At 37.8% G+C, this 27696-nt stretch overlaps 2 protein-coding genes and 1 pseudogene across 2 annotated transcripts; all 3 read left to right on the top strand.

Annotated features, from left to right (window-relative positions):
* Window positions 1–369: 369 nt before the first annotated feature.
* Window positions 370–8934, top strand: LOC131772433 (uncharacterized). The gene is made up of 15 exons (XM_066159231.1): window positions 370–602; window positions 821–1015; window positions 1102–1397; window positions 1756–1852; window positions 3063–3353; window positions 3536–3609; window positions 4000–4182; window positions 4554–4727; window positions 4822–4974; window positions 5265–5345; window positions 5543–5691; window positions 7653–7678; window positions 7830–7890; window positions 8253–8319; window positions 8886–8934. The coding sequence occupies exons 1-15, from the start codon at window positions 438–440 to the stop codon at window positions 8932–8934; spliced, it is 2061 nt and encodes a 686-aa protein (XP_066015328.1). The 5' UTR covers window positions 370–437.
* Window positions 8935–11852: 2918 nt separating this feature from the next.
* LOC131772436 (uncharacterized) lies at window positions 11853–18376 on the top strand (annotated as a pseudogene).
* Window positions 18377–22450: 4074 nt separating this feature from the next.
* Window positions 22451–24894, top strand: LOC131785380 (transient receptor potential cation channel subfamily V member 4-like). The gene is made up of 4 exons (XM_066159207.1): window positions 22451–22585; window positions 22953–23135; window positions 23853–24026; window positions 24684–24894. Exons 1-4 carry the CDS (start codon window positions 22539–22541, stop codon window positions 24853–24855), a joined length of 576 nt encoding a protein of 191 aa, XP_066015304.1. The 5' UTR covers window positions 22451–22538; the 3' UTR covers window positions 24856–24894.
* The last annotated feature ends 2802 nt before the right edge of the window (window positions 24895–27696 follow it).

The raw sequence follows: 27696 nt of genomic DNA, 5'->3' as shown, positions 1-27696 counted from the left end.
GTTATCAAACTTGTTCCGTTATCATGTGAACGGTTCTAAGCTACTGAATATTACTGTCGAGAACAACAATCTTGGGCTAGGACGTCACAAATTTATCAAATAAGGAAATGTTTCGCCGCACAATTTTGTTTGTTTGTTTGTACTTTTATGTTGATGTTTAATGGCTCTTTATTATCAATTTCTCTCACTCGAAATGGTATAAAAGCTATTTACATGACTATTTACATGAGTTCATACACATGAAACTGAAAGCTGGTGCCAAGGGGCTGTTTAATTTTTCAGCGGAGAGGTCAAACTTTACCTGGGAACGAGTGTCGAGTTTACTTGCTGCTCATCTTTGCTGCTTTAGCGGCTCTGCTGAGTGAAAAGGCCCTGCCTGAGGAGAAGCTAGATGTGTTAACCAAAACATGTAATACGTATACAATACTTGTAACCTAATGTGGCTGCTTTTTAACGATTTAGGAATGAGTGAAAGGGAGAAAGAGTTGAGGCACACTGAAAAAAGCAACGAACGAGGAGATAAGCATGAAATTTATCGCTGTCGTGATCACAATCAAGAAGACTTGTTGGACGATGAATTTGATGAGGATTTCTGGATCAAGGTAAGGATCGTGACGATGTGACACATGCTGAGTGGAGAGTTTTGTCAATAATGTCTGGCAATTATTTTTCGGGATCTTTTTGCCAGGAGTTGAAATTAAGAGATCCTCGCAGCTAAGAACACTACGGAAACGAGTAGTTGTAAATAGGACCTGAAAAAATTCAGGCCCGTACGCGAGGTAAATCCTGAATATTGACCTTGCTTCATAAATTTAACAAGGTTCATCAGAAGCAAAACGAAGGGTTTTCATGGAACAGAGCAATGGATGAAGTTCACGTTGAAAGACTGATTCAGAAATACAAGGGCGGTGGGGAACTTAACGGTGAGGATCCAGCGCTTTTGTTTCTAAAAAAATGGCCTGCATCCACGAAGTACATAGATAGCCCTGAGAAACTTCCTGGACTTGAACAAAAGGTATGTATGCAACGTACTCGCTTGTCTCACCAAACAGCTTAAAATTATTTAACGCATGGATTACTTTTACAATTTGTTTAATATAGATTAATCGTTTGTTGGAGATTCTGTTAGAAAGTGAACTAAACTCAGAAGACAGATACGGGGCTTTCCAGGATGAAGATGACAAAACAAGAAAGACACTGCTGCACTATGCTGCAGAACTTGGCTTTTTACATGTCACCAAAACACTTGTGAAGAAATGTCCTTTGCTGCTAGCGGTGAAGACAACAGATCAGCGAAAACCTGTGGTAAAAAGAGCCATGCTGCCAGTGGAATTGGCAATATTAGCAGAGAATGATGAAGTGGCAGCATTTTTGGTTAGAGCTATGTGGTGTCAAAGGTAGTCACGTTCACTTTGTAAATTAACAGAGATACGTTTTTCAAATGATAGAATTTAAGGGAACAGGATGTTATGTTCTTGAAGACACCAATTTCTTTTTCCTGGACAAAAGTAATTTTCAGATAAGGTTATAAAATGGATTTATTCAACATGACGACCTTTGTTTCATTATCCAAACAAAATACTGAATTATGGGTGAAGACATTTAAATCTTTAAATGTACCATATCCTTTTTTATAGCTCTAATGAATGTGCTTAGCAAGGTTACTTTGTGTAAGCTGAGTAATCAGAGCAGAGGGGTATTTTACTTATTTTATGGCCATACATGTTATTGACTAATTTCCTCTATCAATTTTAGAGCCCAGTGCCTTTTTTCCTGGAGACTGGATAAAAAGAAAAATCATAAACCATCCTTTTTCACTTTTAAGGCAATTGTGGAGAATCCTAAAATGAAGGTGAGATTGTAAATCTACAGAATTTGGTGCACCCAAAAGTTTTTTCTTTCATTCAGGAAATGAAAATTTAAGAAAATAATTAGTTAAGAAAACTATTTATGTAAAGAGGGTAGCACTAGCACTTAATAGCCAAAAGGCCAATAAACTTGTATCCCTAAAGTACAAAAAAGTTGCAAAAAATTACCAAAAATAACTTATCAGGGTTAAGAAAACCCACTGGTGGATCTTTCAGCTGAATATGGTGGAGCTGTGCAGCTCTTGTTTCTGCCTAAGAACTTAGGGAGGGGAGGGGGGAGGGGGAGGTGCGAGCACTCCTGGGTCCCAAGCCAAACATTCTGAAGCCAGTAATAGATACCATGTGAGTATCATTATTATTTTTGTGGATATTACAAGTATCATTATTATAATTGTTATTATCAATTAAAGCCTACCCATAGATTTTCTCAAAATTCTATTGGTCATTGTACATTAGGTGGTGCAAAATTATGGGACAGTTGTTATGCAATAACCCAATGTCTATGGCAAAAATTGTGGTACTCTGATTTCCTTTGAAAAGATAGGAGGCCAGTTTAAAAAAGGCTAGTACAAGAGTTTCACTTTTTCATCTCTTATTTTCCATGGGAAAAAAAATCAACCACTTTTATAAAGACCAGTGTCATAGTGACTTTAACAAGGTGATCTCAAATGCAGCTCCAGATAGTAAAAAAAAGTTATAATTACCAAAATTTCCTTCCTATGAAAGTTACTTGGAGGGTTATAGAACAAATAAACTCCTTCTGGCTTGCTGGAATGTGGGCTGATAATTAGTGTTAGCTGAAAGGTTGTCCTAAAAATTTCACATTTGTCCTCAAAGCTTTGCTCCTCAGCCATTATCAGCTGACTTACCAGGTGCCAGAAGGGTTTAATATACTCATTAATTTAAGCTATAGAGTATATCATCACATCCTAACTTGCTAAAGTCTATAAGAAATAATTTTTTAATGCATAATTGGCAGTTATTTTTATTATATGGATATAAATATGCTGATGAAGATTACTTTTTTAATTTGTTATTATTATTATTATTATTATTATTATTATTATTATTTTTCTTGCAAGATGAAGCTTGGTGGTCAAGATCATATTTGATCATTGCATTCATGAGTATGTAACGTGCATGTACAGTGGAAAAGTTTTCAATGAAACATGTTGTGATTTGTGTTGTTTACAGAAAACAGTAGTAGCAGTGTTAGATCAGATGGTGAATCCTCATTGGCCATATCTTCCCCTGCGACAAGAAAACTATGAAACTGAAGAAGAGAGGGAGGCAATTGAGGGAGTCTGGAAAACAATTACAGATGATCCATTAAACTATCATTTTTATTATCATATATTGGATGGAGACGAGGGAGGACGACCCCCAAAGATTTTGGCTTCAGATGGACACCAGCAGACAGAAAACAAATATTTTAACTGGAAAGACAAGTCTTGTTTACATGCCATTGCAAAGAGCAACAACAAAGTAAGTTTAACCCAAGAAAATACTTACAAGTAGATGCTTAGAAATTGCAGCTGAAGTAAATTGTGTAATATCACTTAAGATATTTAGAAACAGTTGATGATGCATACTACTGCAGGGGTTTGATTGTTAGATCAGTCAACCCATGCTTTGGACAGAAATCAGTTCTTGATTTTTATTTTTAGGAAGCTTTGCAACATCCTGTGGTTAGAATGTTGATTAAAACAAAATGGAAAAGTTATGGACACTTGTGTCTCAGGTAAATCAGATGTTTTGCAGGCTCTATACTATAAATTTTTAGAAACAACTTGATCATATTTATTTACATAGGTGTTGAATTATGCATTAATTAACCTTAAGTACCAGAAAAAATTCATTTTTACCACTACATACATAATCAACTAGTGAAAGCACTTCCATGGAGTATATGGTGCAGTATTATTGTAGTGTTCCTTATATCATTGTGAATGCATATATCACTGTCCAATCTAAGCCTTTGATTTCTCAAAAGTTTTTTACAAAAATATTAGACATCTATAGGTTACCAAGAACTTAATTTTTTACATCTTCATTTGAATCTCAAATCCCGTCCACTTTTTCTATTTTACCTCTGCAGAGGTAAATATAATTACTTTTTTCTTTTCTGTAGCCTTCAAGCAGCGTTGTATTGCATCTTCTTGCTGTGTATGTCATATTCCCTGCTGCATGCCTCTACCAAACTGGACCCCACCCATTACAGCGGTGCACTGGACTCACTACGTAAATTTTGCGAGGTTGCCACTCTACTTATGGTTGTGTTTTACATCTGTGAGGAAATCAATCAAATAAGAATGTAAGTAATGGTGAGGTAACATCAGATTGATGAGAGCAGCAACGTGGAAACTAGTAAATATTGTTAATTATTGTTCCACATTTACGCCATTTTACCATATTAAGAACGCAACAAGTATAAGGAGCAAAAAAATGGCCGCTCTGAAGCATCCAAACACTCCCTTTTTTTCGTTTTTCTGATTCACTTAAAAAAAACCTGAACCTTTAAGCGCTTCAGATTTTTTGTTAGCCATTATAACACTTAAACGGTTCATTTGTGTTTTTTCTCGTCTTATACAATTGATACGAAGTTTACATAATTTTTTAAACCAAAAACCTGCGCAGAATGCTAGAAGAGGAGAGATTTCACGCTAATCGTCTTATTTCTTGCAGAGAGGGGCGTTCTTATTTCTCAGAGTGGATGACCTTGTTTGACTGGTTAGGACTGCTGTTGATTTTGTGTATAGTACCGTTACGATACATGGATCATAAAGCACAGTGGATGGTGACATCTTTAGCCTTCTTGTTCAACTTCCTGAGAATATTTAAATTTTCATGTGTATCAAGGTAACACAGAACTCCCAATTGATTACTGTAGAGCACAAAGATGACTTAAAGCTCCTCCCTTCGTTAGTTTAATCTAAACTTACGTTTTTCATAGGACTGCGGGATTATACACGCAAACCTTGGCAAAGATCATTTTATACGACGTCACAAGATCCATGGCAGTTTTTATTGTGATCTTTTTCTCCTTCTGTGGTGCCTTGACTTTATCACTTTGTTACTCCGGAACTAGTGAGAACCAAGAACTTCGGTGCGTCTCTGTTGAGTATATCTCCTTAACAAAGCTATGAAGTTGTTTTGGAAAAAACTAACTCAGAGGGTATCGTTTGCTACAAGTCAGTAAAATATGAAATAATTGCTATTGGAATTTGTTTAATTTGATCTGCTCTTTACTAGCTAGATTTTTTGTTTACTCAAACTATTCTCATCCTTTCTGGCAAAAGTATGTTATTGATCGCGGGAATTTGGATGTTGAATGTAGCGCGTGAGAAGTGCAAAGAAACCCAACATACTAATTTTAATTTTTGGTTTTTCCTTTAGTGGTTTTGGAGACGTCTTGATTAGCGGGTTTCGAGCGCTGTCTGAGCAGTATCCAATGGCGCAAAATTACTCACCTTTCAAGTACGTTACACTAATATTTAAGTTATTGCTGTTCGTCTCTCTGCGCGTAAAGATTGCTACGATTGGAGTTTTAAAAGTCAGCTTAGGGAAGCTAACGTCACATGTCAGATATTTAATAGGGGATCGGTTCTGTTTAATAAGTCACTCATTTTCCTCCGGTGGATAAGCTAAGCTTTGTGAATATTTCTTTCCCGCAGCTGGCTGTCAGTTCTTTTAATGATGGCATATATGGGAACGGTGACTGTGATTCTGCTCAACATTCTTGCTGCTCAGATGAGTACGACCTACACACAGGCTAAGAAAGTCGCTCGTCTGGAATATGATGTGGATCGTATTTTACAGCTCACGCGCAACAACAACAACAACAACAGCATTTATTTAAACACGATAAAAAATTCAGCAAAAGCTGATGTGGTCGTGTACGGACAATAAAACTAAATTCCTAACTAAATCCAATAAAACTAAATTCCTAACTAATTATAAGAAGACTAATGTAAGATTTCTACATATTTTCAACAATAAAAATTCTACATAGTACATCATTATAACATACGTGGCTTAAAAATACACTTGAGTGACTTTTTAAAAGCGTCAACGTCTTGAATTGATCTAATTTGATTTTCCAGAGCGTTCCACCGAGTAATTGACTTGTATGAGCATGATTTCTTGACCATATCGGTCTTAGGTCTAGGTAACTTAAATGTCATTTTCCTCCTGAAGTCGTAGCTACTTACATACTTTTCAAAGTGACGGCTCATAGGACGTGGCAAAAGATTATAATAAGCCTGATGCGCTAAGATTAGTAATCGTTTCTCATACATAATCTCTAAGGTATTCCATTTTACTGTGGCAAGAACCTCCTTGCTTGGAGTACACCAATCCAAGTTAAATATTATTTTCGCCGCTCTAACATGTATAGATTCTAAGCTTGAGAAAAATACTCGACCACAAGAGCCCCAAACTAACATACCATATGTCACAGACGGCAGAATAACCTTAAAATAGAAATCAATTCTTGCCTGTATAGGAAGGAAATACAAGGATTTAAGTAAATTCAACTTCTGCGTATATGACTTAGCTAATTCCGATACATGATGATCCCATTTAAGAGCATTATCTATCTGAACACCTAGGCATCTTGCAGAAACAACCTCCCCGACAACATAATCACCTATCTTAATAGCTTGTTTTGGCCCAGTAAATTTTCCGCGTCCACCAAGCAATATATATTCCGTCTTGGTGGGATGTGGAGTGAGACAGTTCTCGCAACACCATGTATATAGCCTTGCTAGTACTTCATTCAACTTGGAGGCCACCAGATCGTAGGTCGGAGCTGAGACATAGACGGTGGTATCGTCTGCGTACATGTGAAGCTGTGGGTCACCATCTATTCCCTCAGTGATATTGGGCAGATCATTACAGAAGATGGAAAACAGGGTAGGGCCCAGCACCGACCCTTGAGGTACACCAAAAGTAACTGGCATAGCTTGAGATTGACACCCATTAATCGTCGTTACTTGCGTTCTTCCAGAGAGGTAATCTCTTATCCAACACCACAAGTCCCCAGCTACACCAAGACTTTGAAGTTTTCGGAGCAGAATGGAGTGGGGAATTGCGTCAAACGCCTTACGAAAGTCTACAAAAACCACGCCTACAACATGTTTCTTGTCGATCGCTTGTCTCCAGTCATCCGTTATTTTCACTAACAACAGCTCGGTGGAATGACCTTTTTTATACGCCCACTGGTGAGGGTTTCCAAGTCCTTGTTCAGTGACATGCGTGGTAATAGTTGACGCCACCATAGACTCCATCAGTTTTCCTGGTACACTTAATAGCGAGATAGGCCTGTAATTTTGCTTAACGGTTTCATCGTCACTTTTATAGAGAGCTGAGATGTTTGCAGCCTTCCAAGTAGCCGGTACACTGTTGCAGGTGGCGCTTATGCCTCGCCATCCCGGATTTAACTCTACATCACCAGAAAGTAAAAGTACCTGTGTAGTAGCCACAGAGTTTGCATAGTACAAAACTCTGCATGAACTCCAGGAACCCTTGCGTTTACAAAAACCGCCAGAAGTCGCGGGCTTGAAGTTGTTGTCGCCGGCAGGAGTCCGAAGACAAATAACGCCCTCAATTGCAGTACTTAGTGTTTCTGGTACAATCAAGGTAGTGTACTGATGAAGAGGATACTTAGCTGCATTATGGATGACATTTAGATGTGTTAAAACCAAGCCTAAAAGTAGAAAACCTCTTTGAACCTTGGAGCTACAGCAAAACGTGACCGCCATTATGCTCTCATTATGCTAATCCCGCGCATGGAGAGATTTCCTTTCCTTGTGAGTATCACTTGGTAATTAGGATAGAGCCGTTAAGATATTGACGTTAGGTGTGATTGCGCAAATGTGCTGCCTGCCTCGTGCAAGTGTGAATGAGGGAGTGGAAGGTGAAGGTCATTGATTTATTATGCAACAACCTTTCTCTCTGCAGAATTTACGCGTGAAGTTTTACAAAGAAGGAGACTGGATTAGTGAGATGAAACTTGCAAAAGGTTGGTAATGAAATCACTGAGACTACTTATTAAGACATACCATCAGTCACAGGATGTTGTTGGCTAAAAGCTGGAATGGCTATTGGTCAGAAGGACAAATTTGGCGCGGCTACTGAAAGGAGAAGTGTGGAAACGAAAAGAAGGGCTGCTCACTTTGGTAGCCTTTGTTTTAATTGGCAAGAGCTCTGTAGCTGTCTGAGCGAACAGTTTCAAATAATAATCATTTTCCATTTCAATTCCTCGTTGGTGGGTGAGAGGGAGTCTTGTGAAGAGTACGTAAAAGGGAAACATCTTGCTTTCCGATGCGATAATGCGTAGAAATTTCATTGTGTTCTCAGATGTGATCTTGGTTTTGTTCACAGAGCTTCTGGAATTCAGTGAAGATCGCAGTCCTTGGGAGTCGGTTGAAGAGAAACTTAATGATATCAGGTACGAATAATTCCTTCAATTCCTGCCTTTTCTTACCATCAGCTTCTTCATTAACCCAGCAATGACACATTGAGCGTTTTGTATCAAGTGTTGTGAAACCAAAACTAAATTAATTAAGGGGGTGCGTTGCTAAGAAACTGTGGAGCTGCGTCGGTGGGAGAGTATAACAGGGTAATTTTAGTATTATCAACTGAGTTGATAACGTAAGTTAGCCACCGTAAAGAGTTTCAAAGCTGACGTTTCGAGCGTTAGCGCTTCGTCAGAACGAAACTAAATTTGATACAGCGACAAATCGGAAGGCAAATCCAAAAAAAAAAACAAAAAAAAAACAGGAAAAAAAATCGATCAAACTGTCCGAAGCGTGGGAAAACAATTGTGATTAAGTCTAAATCTGATTGATTGAGAGGATGGGGCGAGTTTTCAAAACTAGTTAGAGAGCAAAGTGTAACAAAATTGACGTGTTAGATTTCCCACGGTTCGTAAATAAACTTTCTTACCCAACCCGCGCTTTCACATTTTTGTGTATCAGCGGTTTTCTTTAATTTATTGTGAGTTTCTCATTTTAGGGATCTGATGAGAAAGATGGTTAAACAGATGAGGCCTGGACGCGAATAAACGGGTGTCTGTTGCTTGATGGCGATAGGAGGAATGTATTGCTTCCGTTTTCTTCAGAGTTTTTCACCACTTGTATTTTGCACGACTTTAACCTGAAAGATAGGGCGATAGCTTTTGAAACCTGTTGGAAAAGAACGGTATATCATTTTATCATAAATTTTTCTTATGGGGTTTAAATTGAAGATCTGGCAGCACGCACCCACCCGTGGCAACATACCCAAGTCCCTCCGGAGGAGAAAAACGTGTGGGACTATGGTTCCTGGGTCGTCCTGGTTTATTTGAATAGTGCTGAGAATTCACGCGTTTTGCCTCTGAAATATGAGCCTCTGATATCGAGGACTTTCTCATACATCCTCTAAAACCCTGTTGCTAGAAAGTTACGTTATAGTCTCGACCACAAATTTGTTCCGCGAAATACGAAGATGTTGGATGTGTTGGATACATATTAAGGTCACGTGACTCCCTGCTTTTGCCAAAACAGTTCACTACTTCGTCAGATTTTCAGGACAGAATATAAATGGTCCTTTAGATGGTACTGCAGCGTTTCTCTTGGAAACTTAATTAAATGAAATAACGATTGAACAGTGTGTTTCTAAATCTCTCTTACAATCAATTATTTTTCTTGTGAACGAGATCACGCTAAATCACCAGGCGGAAAAAAAATGTTTTGGACACACGGCGGCCGGCTCACATCGCACTGCAAGCAATTTGTTTTTCCATTCAAATTCTTGAAGATGGATTAGGAGAAGGGTAATGTCGTTGGCTTTATTTAAACGTTTTTGCGGTTTTTTTGCCTAGAATTCTTATGGTCGTGAAGGGATTGGTCTCGATTTAGTACAAGTTTGGATTTGTTCGCAGCTGTCATTGCACTTGAGAGCAAGATTTGACAGCTTATGGATAACAGTTGCTTTGATATCCTCTACCATGACAGGATGCCTCGGTCTGTAATTTCTGAGACACACAGACGTTCGAAAACTTTTCAAATACCAAACGACAAAAGAACTGTTTCACCCAAATTATATTTATCTCCATAATTGCTTACCATCTACTCATTTCAATTACAGGGTCAATTCACGGTCTTTGTCCATCAAGTTTATGTTTCAGCTAAAGACAATTTCTCATTGCACACATTTATGACTAAAATACTTAATAGTATACGTACTGATATGGTGATTCAAACGCAATAAGCGAATAGCCTACCCTTAAGTACAACTGAGACTCTTGCTGTCCATTAACAAATCCTTACAGTAGTTTATATAGTTCTGGAGTTCAGTACAAAAAACTATCTCCAAGCAAAATTTTCTTCATGCGATATTCAAGATGAGTTAAGGTAGGGGTTCCTTTGGTCGGAGCTTTTCCATCTTCCACATGAAAAATTCGATTTTCGTCAAAACCCTTTGGAATCCAGTCATTCTCGCTTCTCTCTGTGAAGTGAACGATAACGAGTCTGTTCTTGACAAGTTCTTTGTTTTCTGTGAACTCCTCATACATAACTTTGCCATCAAAAAGTATATCATCTTCGTCCTTTTCTTGCTGCTTGTTTTGGATTAAGGACAAAGCTTGGTGCGACCCGATCAACACAACACATTCACTGCGGCAAAGCTCTTCCCTGAAATCCTGTTCCCTCGCCAAAATGTTGGGAATATTTCTCATATCTGCAATTTTTCGCAGCCTACCTTGAAAATAATCCATGAGTCGCTCAGCTTTGGTGCTATCGCTTTCAGTATACAAAAATAATGAGCATTTCATTTTCAACTCGAGCTTTAGCGTGAAGATGCAAACGAACTGACTTATAAATGTCTTAGATGAATTCTCTCAGATCGAAAACCGTGTAAAATCTTGGGTTTTAAGGGAACCGTAAACTTTACTGCAAAGGAACACCCTAACACAAGAAATAAACGTGCGAAATAACGTGTGAAAACCCCATCTTCACATAGCAGCTATTTAAGACTTGCTATAAAACCTCACACGAATGCTGTTTTTTGGACTGAAACTTCATCATGATTCGTGCTCTAGACATTCCAAGGAATATGTTGAAATATAAGCACTTGGCACGCCGGCCAAGGGCCGTGCTTAATTTCTTGGTGCAAGAATATTCATAGCATTAAATTTTCATGTACATGGCGAATGCATTCTTTTGCATATATCACGGCCTTCTTCCTGCATAAATTTGATTCAGATTTCTTAAGTTTTAACCTGTGACCAATTTGCAGTTTTTCATCATGTACTTTGTGAAGCATGTTCAGGATTATGAGGGTATGAATGGGGTGAAGGCTTTTACGGCTAAAGGTTAAAACTTTGCCCATTTTACAGCTTGCGGTTGATATCATTCTATTGTTGTCGCCAGAAAATTTTTTTCCTCTAACCTCTATTTTTACGACTATCAGTTAAAAATTTGGTCGTTTACAGCTATCATTCAACCCCATTGAGACCCTCGATTATGATCTCCGTTAGTTTTTGACCCTTCATATTTCACCTCAGAGGCAGCTCATCGCCCCAAACGCACACTCCCACGAAAACGTTCCCAATAAAATGAATAACGTTAGTTGTTTGCTGGTACAAGCTCATCTCGGCACCCTCAAGGAGTCCAGTGTGTCCTTCATTGATTTTTAGACCATGCACACAGGAGGCTGTTGTTCATTGAAAAATCCTCCTCCTTATGACTTTGTGCTCAGGGGTTACTCTTTTTTTTTTTTTTTTTCAACCAAGAGACTGTGAGTCCCTGGGGCTGAATGGGCCCATGGCCTTTGATTACCGCTCGCCTTGCTCGGCCTTTGTCGTGTGTTGTTATGCGGTACTGTCAGACCAAACTGAGCTTGCTTACGGAAAGAGGCATTTTATTTCAAAACAAGTTGCATACTTAACGCCTCGAGCTTAAATGTGGCTAGTATTACACGATTCAGGTATGAATAAGGGAGAGCAAGAGTTTGAGTGCGCCGGAAAGGGCAATGAGCGAGGAGATCAGCATGAAATTGATTGCTGTCGTGGTGACAAGCAAGATTTTGCGGGACACGATTTTGACCAGCCTTTCTGGATTAAGGTAGTGAAGATGTTAGCCATGTAAATATTTTTTTATATTAATTTGCTTGTTTGTTTGTGTGTATGTTTCATGCAATTGTTTACAAGCAATCCCAGCCTTCCTATACCTTTGAAGGCAATAACCTACAGTTTATGTACTTATCAACTGAAGGTTCATCAAAAGCAGAACAGAGGGTTGTCATGGAACAGAGCCATGGATGAAGTTCGTGTTGAAAGATTGGTCCAGAAATACAAGGAAAGTGGAGAACTGGACAGTGAGGATCCAGCTCTTTTAATGCTTAAAAAGTGGCCGGTATCAAAACAGTGCAAAGACAACGCTGAAAAACTGCCTGGACTTGAGCAACAGGTCAATAGATATACGTTTTCTTGTGGGGAATAACAGCTCATCTTTTATTTTTTTTCCTTCTCCAACTCTATCATTTATCATTTTACATAATTCTAATGATAAAATATTAATATTTTAAATGTGTTTTACAGATAAATCGGTTTTTGGAGATAATGTTAGAAAGTGACCTAAACTCAGAGAACAGATATGAGGAATTTAGAGATGTGGCTGACAAGACTAGGAGGACATTGCTACACTATGCCGCAGAACTTGGCTTTTTACATGTTACCAAAACACTCGTTTCAAAATGTCCTTTGCTGCTAGCTATGAAAACAAAAGATCAGCAAAAACCTGTTAAAAAGAGAGCTATGTTACCAGTGGAATTGGCAATAGTAGAGGAGAATGACAATGTGGCAGCATTTTTGATTCGAGCTATGTCTTATGAAAGGTAGGAAGGTGCTTATTGTTAATCTTAACACATAGCAGTTTTCTAATAATGGAAGTTAAGGGGCAAGAGAGTTTAATAGTCTTCTCAAAACATCAATTAATTTTTTTTTTGGAACATGAAAAGTTTGAAAAGTCCAGGTTATAGACAAATTTGTTTAGAAAGTTTATCATCAATTCCCTAAAATCAATCGGTTATTCAAGCAAAATGCAAGAATGAGGGAAACCATGATTTTTAATCAAATATTTGAACCCATGACTTACTTTTGAAGTAATCGTTTTATTCCAATGTCATTTTTAGGGTTCAAAGCTTATTTTTCTGGACCCCAAGCAATATAACAAACACAAAACCATCCTTCTTCAGTTTCAAGGCAGTTATTGAGAACCCTAAAATGAAGGTGAGCTTGTTCTAGTAACAAATTTTGATAGACATCTTGTTTAATTAGACGTTGTAGGTGGATCCTTGAGCTTAAGGTGATTGTTTCCAGTAGTTTTACTGCAAAATCTATTGTATACCAGCCAAAAATACCACTTTGGATTCAAGATGGAAAAGCATCTCCTCTATCTGATTACATATGTAGAAGGAAGTTGGATGAGGGAGAGGGGGGTGGAATGGTACTTTCATGGCAAAGCATTCCTCATGCTATTCATAAAGCAGTTATAGACACCATGTAAGTCACACTTTTGACTTTTGAATAATTTACCCAAACATTCAAATTTGGAGAGAGGCATTTGTATCAAAAATTTTCAAACCCACTCTGTTATCTTTTTAGAAGCTACACCATTGTTGAGGTTGAGACTTTGAAGTTCTAGGAAAGAGAAGAAAACATTCAGAAAGTATATTTGATCTATATAATTAGGTGGAACAGTATTTTTCTCTTTGCTTGCTGCTGTATAAGAAAATTAGATTGGATGTTACTTTTCTGGTGTGCATGTAAGTAATGTTTATGTCTGAATGTATTATGATTCATGTTTTCTACAGGAAACGGTAGTGGCTGTATTAGACCAGATGGTGAACCCTCATTGGCCATATCTTCCAAAACGTCAAGAAAATTATGAAACAGAAGAAGAGAGGGAGGCAATTGAGGGAGTCTGGAAAACAATTTCAGATGATCCATTAAACTATCATTTTTACTATCATATTTTGGATGGAGATGAGGGAGGACGACCCCCAAAGATTATGGCCTCAGATGGACACCAGCAGACAGAAAACAAATATTTTAACCAGAAAGACAAGTCTTGTTTACATGCCATTGCAAAGAGCAACAACAAGGTAAGTTTAAATTGAAAAAAATTACCAGAAAATACAACAAAACTGTAGCTGAAGTAAAGTGTGAAATGTCACTTAAGATATATAGAAATGATATAGGAACATTCAGATTTATATGTAGATGATATACATATTACTGCAGGAGTTTGATTCTTAGATCAGTCTTAACCCATGCTTTGGACAGAAATCCAAGTTTGTGTTTTTTATCCTTAGGAAGCTCTGCAGCATCCTGTGGTCAGAATGTTGATTAAAACAAAATGGAAAAGTTATGGACACTTGTGTCTCAGGTAAAACAGATGTATTTGCAGGTTCCATAGTGAAGATTTTAGAAGTAACTTTATCACATTTATTAACATGGGTGTTGAATTATGCAATATTTGATAAACCAGAAAAAAGGAAAAACATGTCAAGATGTATTGAGTTCATTTTTGCCACTAAACACATAATCAGCTAATGAAAACACTACTATGGAGTATGGTGCAGTATTATTCAATATTCCTTGGAACATTGTGAATTCATGGTAGTCCTGTCCAAAATTTAAAGCCTTTGATTTCTCAATTAAGGCTGGTAACAAAAATATTAGACAGGTTACCAAAAATTTAATTTCTTATATCTTCATTTGAATTTCTAATTCCTTCCTTTCTCCATTTTACTCCTGCAGAGGTAGATATAATTACTTTTTCTTTTCTGTAGCCTTCAAGTGGCATTGTTTTGCATCTTCCTGTTGTTCATGTCATATTCTCTGCTGGAAGCCTCTATCAGACTGGAACCCAGGCAGTACAATGATGTCTTGGACTCACTGCGTGGATTTTGTGAGGTTGTCACTCTACTTATGGTTGTGTTTTACATCTGTGAGGAAATAAATCAGATAAGAATGTAAGTAATTATGGTGATCAAGGGTTACAATGGAAATTTCAATAAGACCTTCCATTTGAACCCATATCTCAGTGAATGACTCCACAGTTGAAGGAAAGAAACACCATAGCATTTTTGAAGAGGAGCAGAGTCATGAAATTGTTTGATTTCTTGCAGAGAGGGGCATTCTTATTTCTCAGAGTGGATGACCTTGTTTGACTGGTTAGGCCTGCTGTTGATATTGTGTATAGTACCGTTACGATACATGGATCATAAAGCACAGTGGATGGTGACATCTTTGGCCTTCTTGTTCAACTTCCTGAGGATATTTAAATTTTCATGTGTGTCAAGGTAACCTACAACTCCCAATTGATTACTTGAGTTTGAAAAGAGCACTGATGAATTAAAACTCATCCCTTCGTCAATCTAACCTAACATAACATTAAATCTTTCTTAGGACTACAGGATTATACACACAAACCTTGGCCAAGATCATTTTACATGATGTAACAAAATCCATGGCAGTTTTTATTGTGATCTTTTTCTCCTTCTGTGGTGCCCTGACTTTATCGCTTTGTTACTCCGGATCCAATGAAAACCAAGAACTTCGGTGCGTCGCTGTTGAGTATATCTCCCTAACAAAGCTATGAAGTTGTTTTGGAAAAAACAACTTGGGGTATCGTTTGTTACAAGTCAGTAAAATATTTGATAATTTCCTTTGGACTTTGTTGAATTTGATCTGCTCTTTACTAGCTAGATGTTTATTTATTCAAACTATTCTCATCCTTTCTGGCAAAAGCAATTTACTGATCGCGGGAATTTGAATGTTGAATAGAGCGCGTGAGAAGTGCAAAAAAACCCAACATACTAATTTTAATTTTTGATTTTGCCTTTAGTGGTTTTGGAGACGTCTTGATGAGCGGGTTTCGAGCACTGTCCGAGCAGTATCCAATGGCGCATAATTACTCGCCTTTCAAGTACGTGACACTAATCTTTGAAGTTGTTGCTGAGCTTCTCTTTGCACATAACAACTGTTACGATTTGAGTTTTAAAAAATAGCTCAGGGAAGCTAAGGTCACAAGTCATATCAGGTCTGTAATAAGGGAGCGGTGGTGTTTAGTAAGTCACACATATTTTCCTTCAGTAGATAAGCTTAACTTCGTGAATCTTTCTTTCCTGTAGCTGGCTGTCAGTTCTTCTAATGATGGCATATATGGAACAGTGACTGTGATTCTGCTCAACATTCTCATTGCACAGATGAGTACAACTTACACACAGGCCAAGAAAGTCGCCCGTCTGGAATATGATGTGGATCGTATTTTACAGCTCACTCGCATGGAGAGATTTCCTTATCTGGTGAGTATCCACTAGGTATTTAGAGTGAAGCCGTTAGATGATTGACGCTAGGTGCGATTGCGCAAATGTGCTGCCCACCTCGTGCAAGTGTGAAAAATAGAGAATGGAAGGTAGAGGTCATTGATTTATTATACAAGAACCTTTCTGTCTGTAGAATTTACGCGTGAAGTATTACAAAGAGGGAGACTGGATCAGTGAAATGAAACTTGCAAAAGGTCGGTAATGAAATAAATGAGATTACTTATTAAGACAAACCATCAATCACAGGATGTTGCTAACTGAAAGCTGGAATGGCTATTGGTAAGAAGTACAAATTTAGCTTGGCTACTGAAAGGAGAAGTGTGAAAACGAAAGGAAGGGCTGCTCACGTTACAAGCCCTAGTTTTAATTAGCAAGAGCTATGTGGCTGTTTGAGCGAACAGTTTCAGCTAATAATCATTTTCCATTTCAATTCCTCTTTGGTGGGTGAGAGGGAGTCTCGTGAAGAGTACGTAAACGAAAAACAATTTTTTTTTCTGATGATATAATACGTAAAGATTTCTTTGTGTTCTCAGATGTGATCTTGGTTTTGTTTGTAGAGCTTCTGGAATTCAGTGAGGATCGCAGTCCTTGGGAGTCGGTTGAAGAGAAACTTAATGATATCAGGTATGAACAATTCCTTCAATTCCTGCCTTTTCTTACCATCAGCTTCTTCATTTACCCAGCAATGACACATTGAGCGCTTTTTATCAAGTAAAAGTAGACAGCGACAAATCGGAAGGTAAATGTTAAAAGAAAAAAATTTTAAAAATCAGTCAAAATGTCCGAAGCGCGGGAAAACAATTATGATCAAGTCTAAATCTGATTGATTAGCAAGATGAAAGGAGTTTTCAAAACCAATAAGACAACGGAGTGAAACAAAATTGACGTGTTGGATTTCCTATGCATGGGTCGTTACTTAACTTCCTTACCCACCCCGTGCTTTCACATTTGTGTATCAGCGGTTTTCTTAATTGTGATTTTCTCACTTTAGGGATCTGATGAGAAAGATGGTTAAACAGATGAGGCATGGACGCGAATAAACGGGTGTCTTTTGCTTGACGGCGATAAGAGGAATATATTGCTTCCGTTTTCTTCATAATTTTTCAACACTTGTATTTTGCACAACCTTTACCCGAAAGATAGGGCGATAGTTTTTGGGAAATTTGTATATCAGCGGGGTATCATTTTGATTTTACGTTTTTTATGGGGTTTAAATTTGGAGACTTGGCAGCACACACCCACCCGTGGCAACATACTCAAGTGCCCCCGGAGGAGAAGAACGTATAGGACTACGACTCCTAGATCGTCCTGGTTTACATTAATAGTGCTAAGAATTCACACACCTTGCCTCTTAAATATGAGCCACAGATATCAAGTATATACTCATACATCCTCTAAAACCCTGATGCGCGAAATTTACGTCACAGTTCCGACCACAAATTTTTTCTGCGAAATGTGAAGATATTGGATCAGTTGGATTAAGATTTAGGGTCACGTGATTCCTGCTGTGGTCAAAACAGTTCACTACTTTGTCAGATATTCAGGACAGAATAAAGATGGTCCTTGAGATGGTACTAAATCGTTTCTTATGGAAACTTTATTCAAGGAAATCACTAAGGTATTGAATCTAATTTCCTGCTCTAGATTGTTCCTGTGACCCGTTGTCAAATTAGTACGCAAAAAAATATATTGTTAACAAGCAAGTAAACGCTTGAATTTTCCACACTGATTAAAGTAATTAATCTAAGCGCTTTGTCCAGATTCATTATTAATTCTACTTTGCAGTTAGTTATAAAATTATGCCATGAATCACAAAATGTAAACATCTCTTCACTGTGTTACCTTTAATCCGACAGAACTATCGACGGAATATAACACTGATTGCACACAATTTCAAATTGATTACAAAATTACTCGATTACTTAAAGTAGTAGTATTGAAAACAACCGTTTCACTAATATTTAACGATAGATAAAGAGCTTCCTTTACACTTTGAAGAAATGTTAATATTAGATTCCACAAATACTTCAGGCTACTGAAACAAATTGTCGCCCTCTAATTTATAAATGTCATCACGCGTACTTTTACTTACAGCCTATTCACTCCTAATATTTGTCTGATCCAGTGTTCAAGGTGGCTCAGAGCAGGATTACTCCTCTTTATTTTCTGGCCTTGCAGATGAAATATTTTTCTTGCATCAAAACCAGTTGGAATCCAATCATTCTCAGTTTGCTCCCTCAGAAAGATGATGACCAGTTTGTCCTTCAAAAGTTCTGGGTTCGCTTCTAACTCTTCGTGAATCATCTTCCCGTCAAAAGTTACGAAATTACCTTTAGTCTCTCGCTGCTTGTTTTGAATGAGGGACAGAGCTTGGTGAGATGCAATCAAAACAACACAGTCACTGTCACGAAGTGCCCAACCGACGTCTCGATCCTCTGCTAAAATACCCGTTATGGTCCTCATCTCTGCTACTTTACGCAGCTTACCCTCTATATGATCTTGCAATTCTTGGGCACTGTCGCGGTCGCCTTCAGCACAAAGAAACATAACGTACCTCATTTTTGCCCAACAGATTTGAGTTGCCACGCAGTTGAAAAAGTACCGTTCTAATGTTAGTGGTATTTAAATGGTCTGAATATGATTGATTTTTAAGCTTGCACATACAAGTCTGGCTTTATTGCTAATGTGCAACAGCCTTTAAACTTTAAAACGTCTCCTGGGTCATCACAAAGGCCATAATATATACCACTGGTATGTGAAATGCACGTGAAGTTGACAAGAAAATGTGTCAGGCAAAAATTTCGCTGTAGTGTTTGATTAAAGGTCCCAATAGTTCCCATTACTATTTCGAGGGTTAAAAACCTGAACTAAGACGCGAAACACAGGAATTGTTTCGTGGAATGGCTGTACTTCCAACTAATGTAAAAAACATCTTTAATTACCATAATTTGTTTTCATCAGTGTGAAGTGGGACATTCTTTTTCTCTATGATAACAGAAACTATCAAAGCTACTTTGTGTACGAAATTTATTGTCCTTTTGATCAAAGACGCCCACATTCAATCTATAGTGTTCAATTTAGTTTCATTTCAATCTCCTGACATACGGTGAGTTCTGGCGTTTAATATTAGTCCAGTGATACTGTCCATACTTTCGGAATTCAACGATTGGCGTCGGTGAGGTTCCGAAATCTTTCTGGGCCCGACAAGTTTCCGAACACATCACACAGTGTCGTCGCGTAAGTGTGGTTGTTGAAAATCCACTATAAAATGAGCAAAGCACTCCAACAGTTGGTGGAGCACATTGATTTACGTGCTATCAACAATAAGCAAGAACCTCCTCTTGAAGGAGATCAACAAGACGATGTTTTAGGAGATGAACTGGACACGGAATTTTGGATTAAGGTGAGCTTCGTGAAATGTACTCAGAGGAAAAATTCTTATGTCAGGTATTTTCAGATATCAGAACGAACTACGTGTATGTCGGAAATAAATGTGTCTGATCCTCATCGAAAACTAAGCTTTATTTTGGGGCAGGTGAGTACCTTAGAGGCTCAAAACGCCGATTTATAACCTCGGGATGTGTTTAAGTCAAATGGCTATTCAGCTCCAGGTTAGCGATCATCTTTTACGTATAGGTCCATGAGAGGCAGAAAGAAGGGCAGATGTTATGGAACAGGGCAATGGATGAAGTTACTGTGGAAAGGCTGATCCAGAAATGCAAAGATAATGGGGAACTGGACCGTGAGGATCCAGCACTGTTAATGTTAAAAGCTTGGCCAGCATCTAGAAAGTACAAAAGTAACCCTGATAAACTTCCAGACCTCGAACAAGTGGTATGTTAGTTCTGTATGAAATAGCTGTCTTACATATTATTTCCTAAACGGATTTGTTGAATGGAGCTTGTATCATATATTCAGGAATGCATCCTTGCTCTTTACCTAGAATCTAATCCTTACAGCTCTCTAAAGGAAGTATTTAAGTTTGGGAGGATTTTGTCTGGCCTTTGGTCATGCATAAATGGCTGCTTGTAAGGGTAAATGTAAGCTGTGCTGTAAACATCAAGAGATCATACAGTTTTTAATCACTATTATTATTATTATTATTGTTATTATTATTATTATTATTATTGTAACCATGACATTCTTTTAAGAGAAATACAACCATTCAAGGCAAATGAAAACATGGAAGAGTAACAGATCCCTGAAGTAACAGCAAAATTAAGAGTGTCAGAGAACTGATTTAATAATATTATACATAGTAATCTGTTAGGTTGTTATTGTTGTTGTTGTCTTTGAGGCTTTGAACGCAAATGATGTTTGGTCTTTTTGTACACCTTTGCAAGCTGTATGCCTAAAATCCCTGTTAAAATTTAACATCCAATAGGGTTCTGCAATGATTGTCAAAACATAGCAAACTACACATTTGTTTGAATAAATGACCTAATTTTGTTGTAAAAATATGGTAATTTTCTTTATGGAGTCGAATGAAGCACTTGGCATTTTCTCTTTACAGATAAATCGTTATTTGGAGATTCTTCTAGATAGTGAAATGAACTTAGACAACCAATATAAGAAGTTCAGAGACAAAGAAGACAAAATCAAGAGGACATTAATGCATTATGTGGCAGAATTTGGTTTTTTAGATGTAGCAAAAACACTTGTAAAAAAGTGTCCTTTGCTCCTTGGTCTGAGGACAGCAGAACGGGTAGAACCTGAGAAAATCAGACGTTTGTTACCAGCTGAGTTGGCATTAGTGGCAGACAATGATGAGATGGCTGCTTACTTGATCAGAATGATGTGGCATGAAAGGTAGAGTGACATCGGTTGGAAAAAAAGGGTTAGTCTAGATGTGTTGCTACTGTCACCCTGGATGGAATGCTTCATTCCATCATGGGATGTCTTCCTTTCTCTCTTTAGTAATGTGTCTTGCTTGAGAATACAGCACCTTGATCTCACTAGGAATTGCATCTAGACCTCTCAACCTGAGCTCAAAAAATGATAATAACCATCAAGTCAGCAGTGTGGAGGGGAGAGGGGTAGTAAAACAATCAGAATATAAATTCTTAAAATAACCTATTAATTAGTTTCACATAAATTTTATTCTTTGATTTTATCCCAATTCTCTTTCGTATGCAAAGGTTATTTTCTTGGAAACCTGATGATATGAGAAAACCTCAGCCATCTTTCTTCAATTTACATTCCATTATTGAGAATCCCAGAATGAAGGTAAGGAGATACTTATAAAGACAACTAGTGCATTGATCAATTCAAAGCCACAAAGTGACTGGCATTTGATTCAAAGGTCTTCCCAGAGGTGGAGAATTTCAAGTTTGCATGGGTGGGGTGGGGTGGGGAATTTGATCTGAGTTGATCTGTGCATAACAGATTACTTGAAGGGTTAATCCTTTAGCCCCAATATTGACCAGCATCTAATTTCTCCTAACAATATAACTGCCTGATCAAATGTACAGGTAATGAGAATGAATGCGATGATCACCAATGATGAAATGTCTTGATGTTTGAACAAATTCTCTCAATCAGTAAAATAAGAAACATATGGAGAAACAGTGACGAGAATATACATGTTGATATTGGGGCTTAAAGGGTTAAGAAGATGTGTGCTGAATTGAAGTGCATTCATTATTATCTCCATGACCTTGAAGCTACTATCTTGATGTCCTTACACACAGAACATAGAGAATCAATAGAACCTTCTCGTCTGGTTCATATTGATACAAAAGATGATTGTTTATCATCACGTTTTAAGAAAACAGTAGTGGCTTTATTGGACCAAATGGTGATTCCCCATTGGCCTTATCTACCACAACGCAAAGACACCTATGACACAGATGAAGAGGAAGAAGGAATTGAAGGAGCCTGGAGTACAATTACTGATGATCCCTTGAGCTATCATTTTTATTATCACATTTTAGATGGTGGTGAAGGAGGAAGACCTCCAAAGATTATAGAGTCAGTGGAAGATAAACAGATCAATAACAAGAACTTTAGCCTCAAGGACAAATCATGCTTACACCTGATTGCAAAGACCAAAAATATGGTAGGGTAACAAACTGATGACAAAGGTATTAACCATATTTCTCTATATTCTTGGATTTATTATAAAAGGGGGGCTGTCGCAGTCTGTTTCAAACTGCTTGTCAGACTCTAACAGTTCAATAGTTAAAATAGCTAAGAAAATTAGACAACTTGTACTAGCTTGCACTGTAACATATTTTTATTAAAAATATTTCTTACTCTCAATTTCAGGAGGCTTTGCAGCATCCTGTGGTCAGGATGTTGATTAAAACAAAATGGAACAGTTATGGATTTGTATTTCTCTGGTAAATTTGTTTGATGATTTTATGGGGTTAAAGTAATATAACTTACAGGTCAAGGCAGACCAGAGAATGTTCTTAAAGGGGGAAAAGCTGGTATCCCATTGCAAACCATCTGAGTTGTTGATTACTTTCTCTCAGAGAGATTAAGAGCTGGGGTCAATTAGCTTCTATAAAAAAATTATTATGAATAAATTACTTGTTTAAATTTATGAGGTTTAATCTTTAGAACAAAAACATCAAGAGGCAATTTTTATCTCGAGGAGTAGTAAATATAAAAGAGAATTGAAAAGGCTTCACCACTTGAAACTTTCATCAGGATGATACAGTCAACATAATTATGTACGAATTTAACCTTGCTTGCTTTCCACAGCCTTCAAGCGGCATTCTATGTCATCTTCTTGCTCTTCTTGTCGTATTCTCTGATACATGGCTCAACAAGAACGGATCCAACTCAGTACAGGGGTGTGACGGATTTCTTGCGTGGATTTTCTGAGGTTGTCACTCTTGCTATGGCTGTCTTTTATATCTGTGAGGAATTCAATCAGATGAGAGTGTAAGTGACACTTGTTCTTAATCAGACCAGCGCCTCACAAGTGAAAGCTCAATTTACATTGGGAATCATTGCCCCTTGGTGAAAACGGAATTTAAATCTTGTTTAAATACGTCCTGTTTTTGCAAAGTGGTTCATTTTGGCTTCAAACAGATTTAAGATGATAAAACCATGCAATTGTAGATCAGTTTCGATGTCACATTTTAGCATTTCTAAGCGTTCAAAGAAAACTCACAGTGACAAGATAGAATTTCCCTCTTTGTGTCTTTGTGTTTGTGTATGATTCTTGTTCTCCGTATACGTTTCGTAAAATATATTGTTATGCCATCTGACCAGGCCTGCCACATGATGCAGTTCGGCCATTGTTCTCATAATTTGTACATTTGTCAACTGTTTTCCATGTTGGAAATCCAATGATACTTATGAATTTAACTCTGAAGGACAAGAAAACTAGTCAACATAAATTCCTCTACTGCTCGACTCTCCGTTTACGGCAGTAATATTTTAAGAGTCCAGAAAGTCTGATGATAGGATAAACGCAATAGGGAACGGCCTGGGTTGAGGAAGGGAAGGGAGCGCTGGTTGAGGACGGAGCCTAGCAGCCCTGATTGATCACACCTGAAAAAGAAAAAAAGGCCACTGAATTAATCGCGTTATTATTAAGAGAGTAACATATATGAATACACAAGAACAAACTTTATTTTGTCTGATTTTTATCAGAGATGGGAGCACGTACTTCACAGATTGGATGACCCTGTTTGACTGGTTAGGCCTGCTGCTGATCCTGTGCATAATACCTTTACGGTACACTCACAGCAAGTTACAGTGGAGGGTGGCTTCCTTAGCCTTCCTTTTCAACTTCTTGAGGATATTTAAGTTTTCCTGCGTGACAAGGTAACCTTCGCACCCGTTGTAACCGTCGTAAAAGTAAAGACTACGGAGATAACACTTTGGAATAAGTTGCTTACATTGGTAATGAGTCAATTTATAAATCTAACACAGATTTAAGACTTAAAGCCTAGGCGTCGGTTCTGCCGATTTTAGATTCTCATAGTGAAAACTGAGAAAATTTTAATCCAGTTTTGAGAGCTTTTCTTTTGAAAGTCCAATAGTTCGCGCGGCACTTTGATGAAATGTCTTGCCACTTTAGTAGTCAATAATGTTACTTATATACTAAATGAATACGAGAGTAATCGCAATAGTGAACTCTACTTAAGCAATAATGGAAATTAGCAGTAGTGCTTTTTACCGGTGAAGATTACTTTCGTATTCATTTATTAATCCGTAGGTCACTTATGCGATTTTCATATCTTCGCAGTCCTTTAACATTATTTACAGTCCAAAAGCAAATTGGAAGCAAACTCAGCGTAACTGTGACATGCGCGAAGGTCCAATGATTCGCCCACGATTGAGCATTTACAGATACTATTTGACACGTTTCTTTCAGTTTCTCAGAATTTTAAATTGCTTTTTGTTTTTTTTTTCTCCTTTCTGTTGATTGATTTAAATTTGCGTTTTCAAAACGTCTAACCACCCTCGCATCTTTTCCAGGACTACAGGGTTATACACTAAAACCTTGGCGAAAATCATTTTACACGATGTCACCAAATCTATGACTGTTTTCGTTGTCATCTTCCTCTCCTTCTGTGGTGCAAAAGCTTTATCTCTCCGTTACTCCACTGAAGACCACCACTTTAGGTGTGTATTGATCTCTCCTTCATGAAGCTTTGTTTTATTCTGAAAAAGAGTTTCTAGCAGGGATTTTGCTAATTGGTTTGTTTAAGGAACAATGCCAGTGTTAGTTGGCAGTTTTAAGATCAAAACTATTTGGTTCGGTTGACCGAGAAATTCTCAATATTTACATTTCAAAATTACAATGAGAATTATTTGAATCAAGGAAATTTGAGCTTCCAAAACGGCATGGTCTTCATTGAGCCACTAGTAAAGTGGCGTCTAGGAAGGAGATAAAGAACCGACAGGGGAAGGAGGAGGTTGTGAATATCTGCATTCCTCGTTTTACATCTTTATTTTCTTATGCAGAACCTGCGGGTGAAATATTACAAAGAGGGAGATTGGATCAGTGAAATGAAACTCGTGCAAGGTAGGAGTGAAGTATTTTGCGAGGACTGCTTCCAGCTGCATTGTTATCTACAGCGCTATGAGAAAATTGTTGTTGTTGTTTTTTTTTATATTGTTTCTTATTTCTACCTTTCTGATGGTGAGGAGCTGAAGGAGACCTACCTATTAAGCTAAAATGGGAAAATATACTTTGCTTTCTCATGCTTAACAGGTATAACGTTCTTTGTGTTCTGAAATGTTATCTTGGTTTGTTTTTAGAACTTCTTGAATTTAGTGAAGATCGCAATTCTTGGGAGTCGGTGGAACAGACACTTATAGAGATAAGGTAGCAATAATGCCTTCATTGCCTCCCTTTTTCACTATCAGCTTCTTTATTAGCCCCATCCACTACACTGAGCGCATTTTGATCGAATTCTTTGAAGCCAAAACTGAAGTCTTGACAGTGACCAATCAGATAAAGGGTAATCATAGGGTAAGCTTACTTATCCCACCCCACTCTTCCATTTTTTTGTGCGTCAGCAGTTTTCTATATTGTGAGTTTCTCTCTCCAGGGACATTATGAGAAAAATGTTCAAACAGATGAGGCCAGGACGAGAATAAACGGATTTGTTGGTGTTCTTGACGACTCAACGAGGGATATATTACTTCCGCTTTCTTTGGAATTTGTATTCACTTGTAGTTTGTACGCCACTAACGAGAAAAGAAAGAAGTTCAGGCCGAATTTCTTATCAGGCAACAAAGAAAGCGGTTATGATGACAAACAGTTCGAGAAAACTACTGTAAACACCACTCTGACACAGTTGTGGTGATGAAAGGAGATAAAAACTTAATGGGTATCACGTAGTGAATGGTAAATATAAACAAGATAAGCACCACCAGGCCTTTCGTCATGTTCATGTTCATTTGCCCATCTGAAAGGCGAGGTTGTTGTCAAGACATTTTACTTAGTCAGCTCATCATTGCAAATAATTCAATGGCAAAGTCCATTTGCACTTATAGGCCACTCGTGTTCTATGTCAATGAATACCTTACACCATGTAATGTTGTTACAAATGTTTTAAAGATTTCCGTGTATGTCCATATTAGTAAAGTATTTCGCCATTTTTTCTTTATCAAGAAACTGTATCCACCGTGAGGTATGGGGCCGTACACAAATCTTTGTTAAATGTTTTTTCTTATTCAATCACCACTTATCCATTGCGCAGATTTTTAGATTTAAAATTGGTATACTTTATTTGGGAAACGTTTACGCGGAACGAATAGTGAACGAATGCCACAGCATATGATTTCATAGGTGACTTTTATTAACTCCTGTTAATGGCATGTGTTATGCTTATATCTTTTGACAAGTTAAAGTCCTATCTGTAAACAATTTCTAATTGTGCAGTAGATTATTAGCATTTTGAAATGAATCCTTACATGCTTAGAAAAAGTAATTAGTTATCCACCGTATAGCCATTAACATTTTCGACGCACTTCAATTTTTTTTTACTATTTTTTATTTCATCCACTGTCTTTCTTTCGGCTTGAACTGATTTCCATAACACACACCCAAGTCATTACGTATATAGTTAACTGATTGGTAGGTGAGGGCAAGATTACATGGGTAGATAATTATTTAAGCAACCAACTTTTACATCACATATCTATTGAAGGCTGTCCTAAAGTCCGTCTTATGGAATATTCGAGCTGGTATAGCAAAGGACCTGCTTGGATTTTTTCACCTTTCAGATTAAATATTCTCTTTTCATCAAAACCATCGGGAATCCAATCATTTTCCCTCCTTTCCGCCGGGTATACGATTATCAGTTTATCCACAAGTTCTTTGTTTCCTGTGAACGCGTCGAGTATAACTTTGCCGTCAAACGTAATGAAACCATCTTCAGTTTCTTGCTTCTGGTCTTTGATGAGTGAGGACGCCTGGCTTGTTCCGAACAACACGACGCAGTCACTGCTGCGAAGTGCCCAAGAAAGATTCCGTTTCTGTGCTAAAATGCCCGCGATACTTCTTAAGTCAGCTATATTTCTTAATCTGCCCTGTAAATAATCTTCGAGTCTTTCGGCCGCATCGCAGTCGTGTCCAGTGTTAAGGAACATAACGTACTTCATTTTCGATTGGAATATGTGCACAACAGTACAAATGATTTGTTTAAGCTGGGTTTGCGGTGTTGGTTAGCACCCGTGAATTTATATCATAGGGATAGGACTGGAGGAGGATGACTATTTTAAGTAAGAAATGCAAAGTAGGCGTTTTACACGTCAAGAACAAGGTGGGTGCCGAAAAAAACGCCTTTACCTCATAGTATCGACCTGAAGCGAATGCATGAAGAACGTTGGTTAAAGAAGAATATCATCAAAAGTGTCAACGGTTAAACATGTGAATTGCCATTGACTTTGATCTTGAGATTCAAAACTCGTGAAAACTAATAAGGGCGTGACCTGCTGCCGTGCAAGAGTTACTCCATGGTGTTGAAAATTTTCTAGA

This window comes from Pocillopora verrucosa, chromosome 12 (genome assembly GCF_036669915.1).
Source record: "Pocillopora verrucosa isolate sample1 chromosome 12, ASM3666991v2, whole genome shotgun sequence".
Lineage (NCBI taxonomy): Eukaryota > Metazoa > Cnidaria > Anthozoa > Scleractinia > Pocilloporidae > Pocillopora > Pocillopora verrucosa.
The sequence above is the reverse complement of the archived record's forward strand: the minus strand, read 5'-3'. Positions and strand labels throughout refer to the sequence as shown.

Excerpts from the sequence above, each read along its gene's own strand:
- LOC131772433 (XM_066159231.1), top strand. The coding sequence starts at position 438 with ATGTGGCTGCTTTTTAACGATTTAGGAATGAGTGAAAGGGAGAAAGAG. Across the intron at positions 603-820 it reads ATGAGGATTTCTGGATCAAG|GTTCATCAGAAGCAAAACGA; the intron begins GTAAGGATCGTG and ends AAATTTAACAAG. Across the intron at positions 1,016-1,101 it reads TTCCTGGACTTGAACAAAAG|ATTAATCGTTTGTTGGAGAT; the intron begins GTATGTATGCAA and ends TGTTTAATATAG.
- LOC131785380 (XM_066159207.1), top strand. The coding sequence starts at position 22,539 with ATGTTGATTAAAACAAAATGGAACAGTTATGGATTTGTATTTCTCTG. Across the intron at positions 23,136-23,852 it reads GAATTCAATCAGATGAGAGT|AGATGGGAGCACGTACTTCA; the intron begins GTAAGTGACACT and ends GATTTTTATCAG. Across the intron at positions 24,027-24,683 it reads AAGTTTTCCTGCGTGACAAG|GACTACAGGGTTATACACTA; the intron begins GTAACCTTCGCA and ends CATCTTTTCCAG.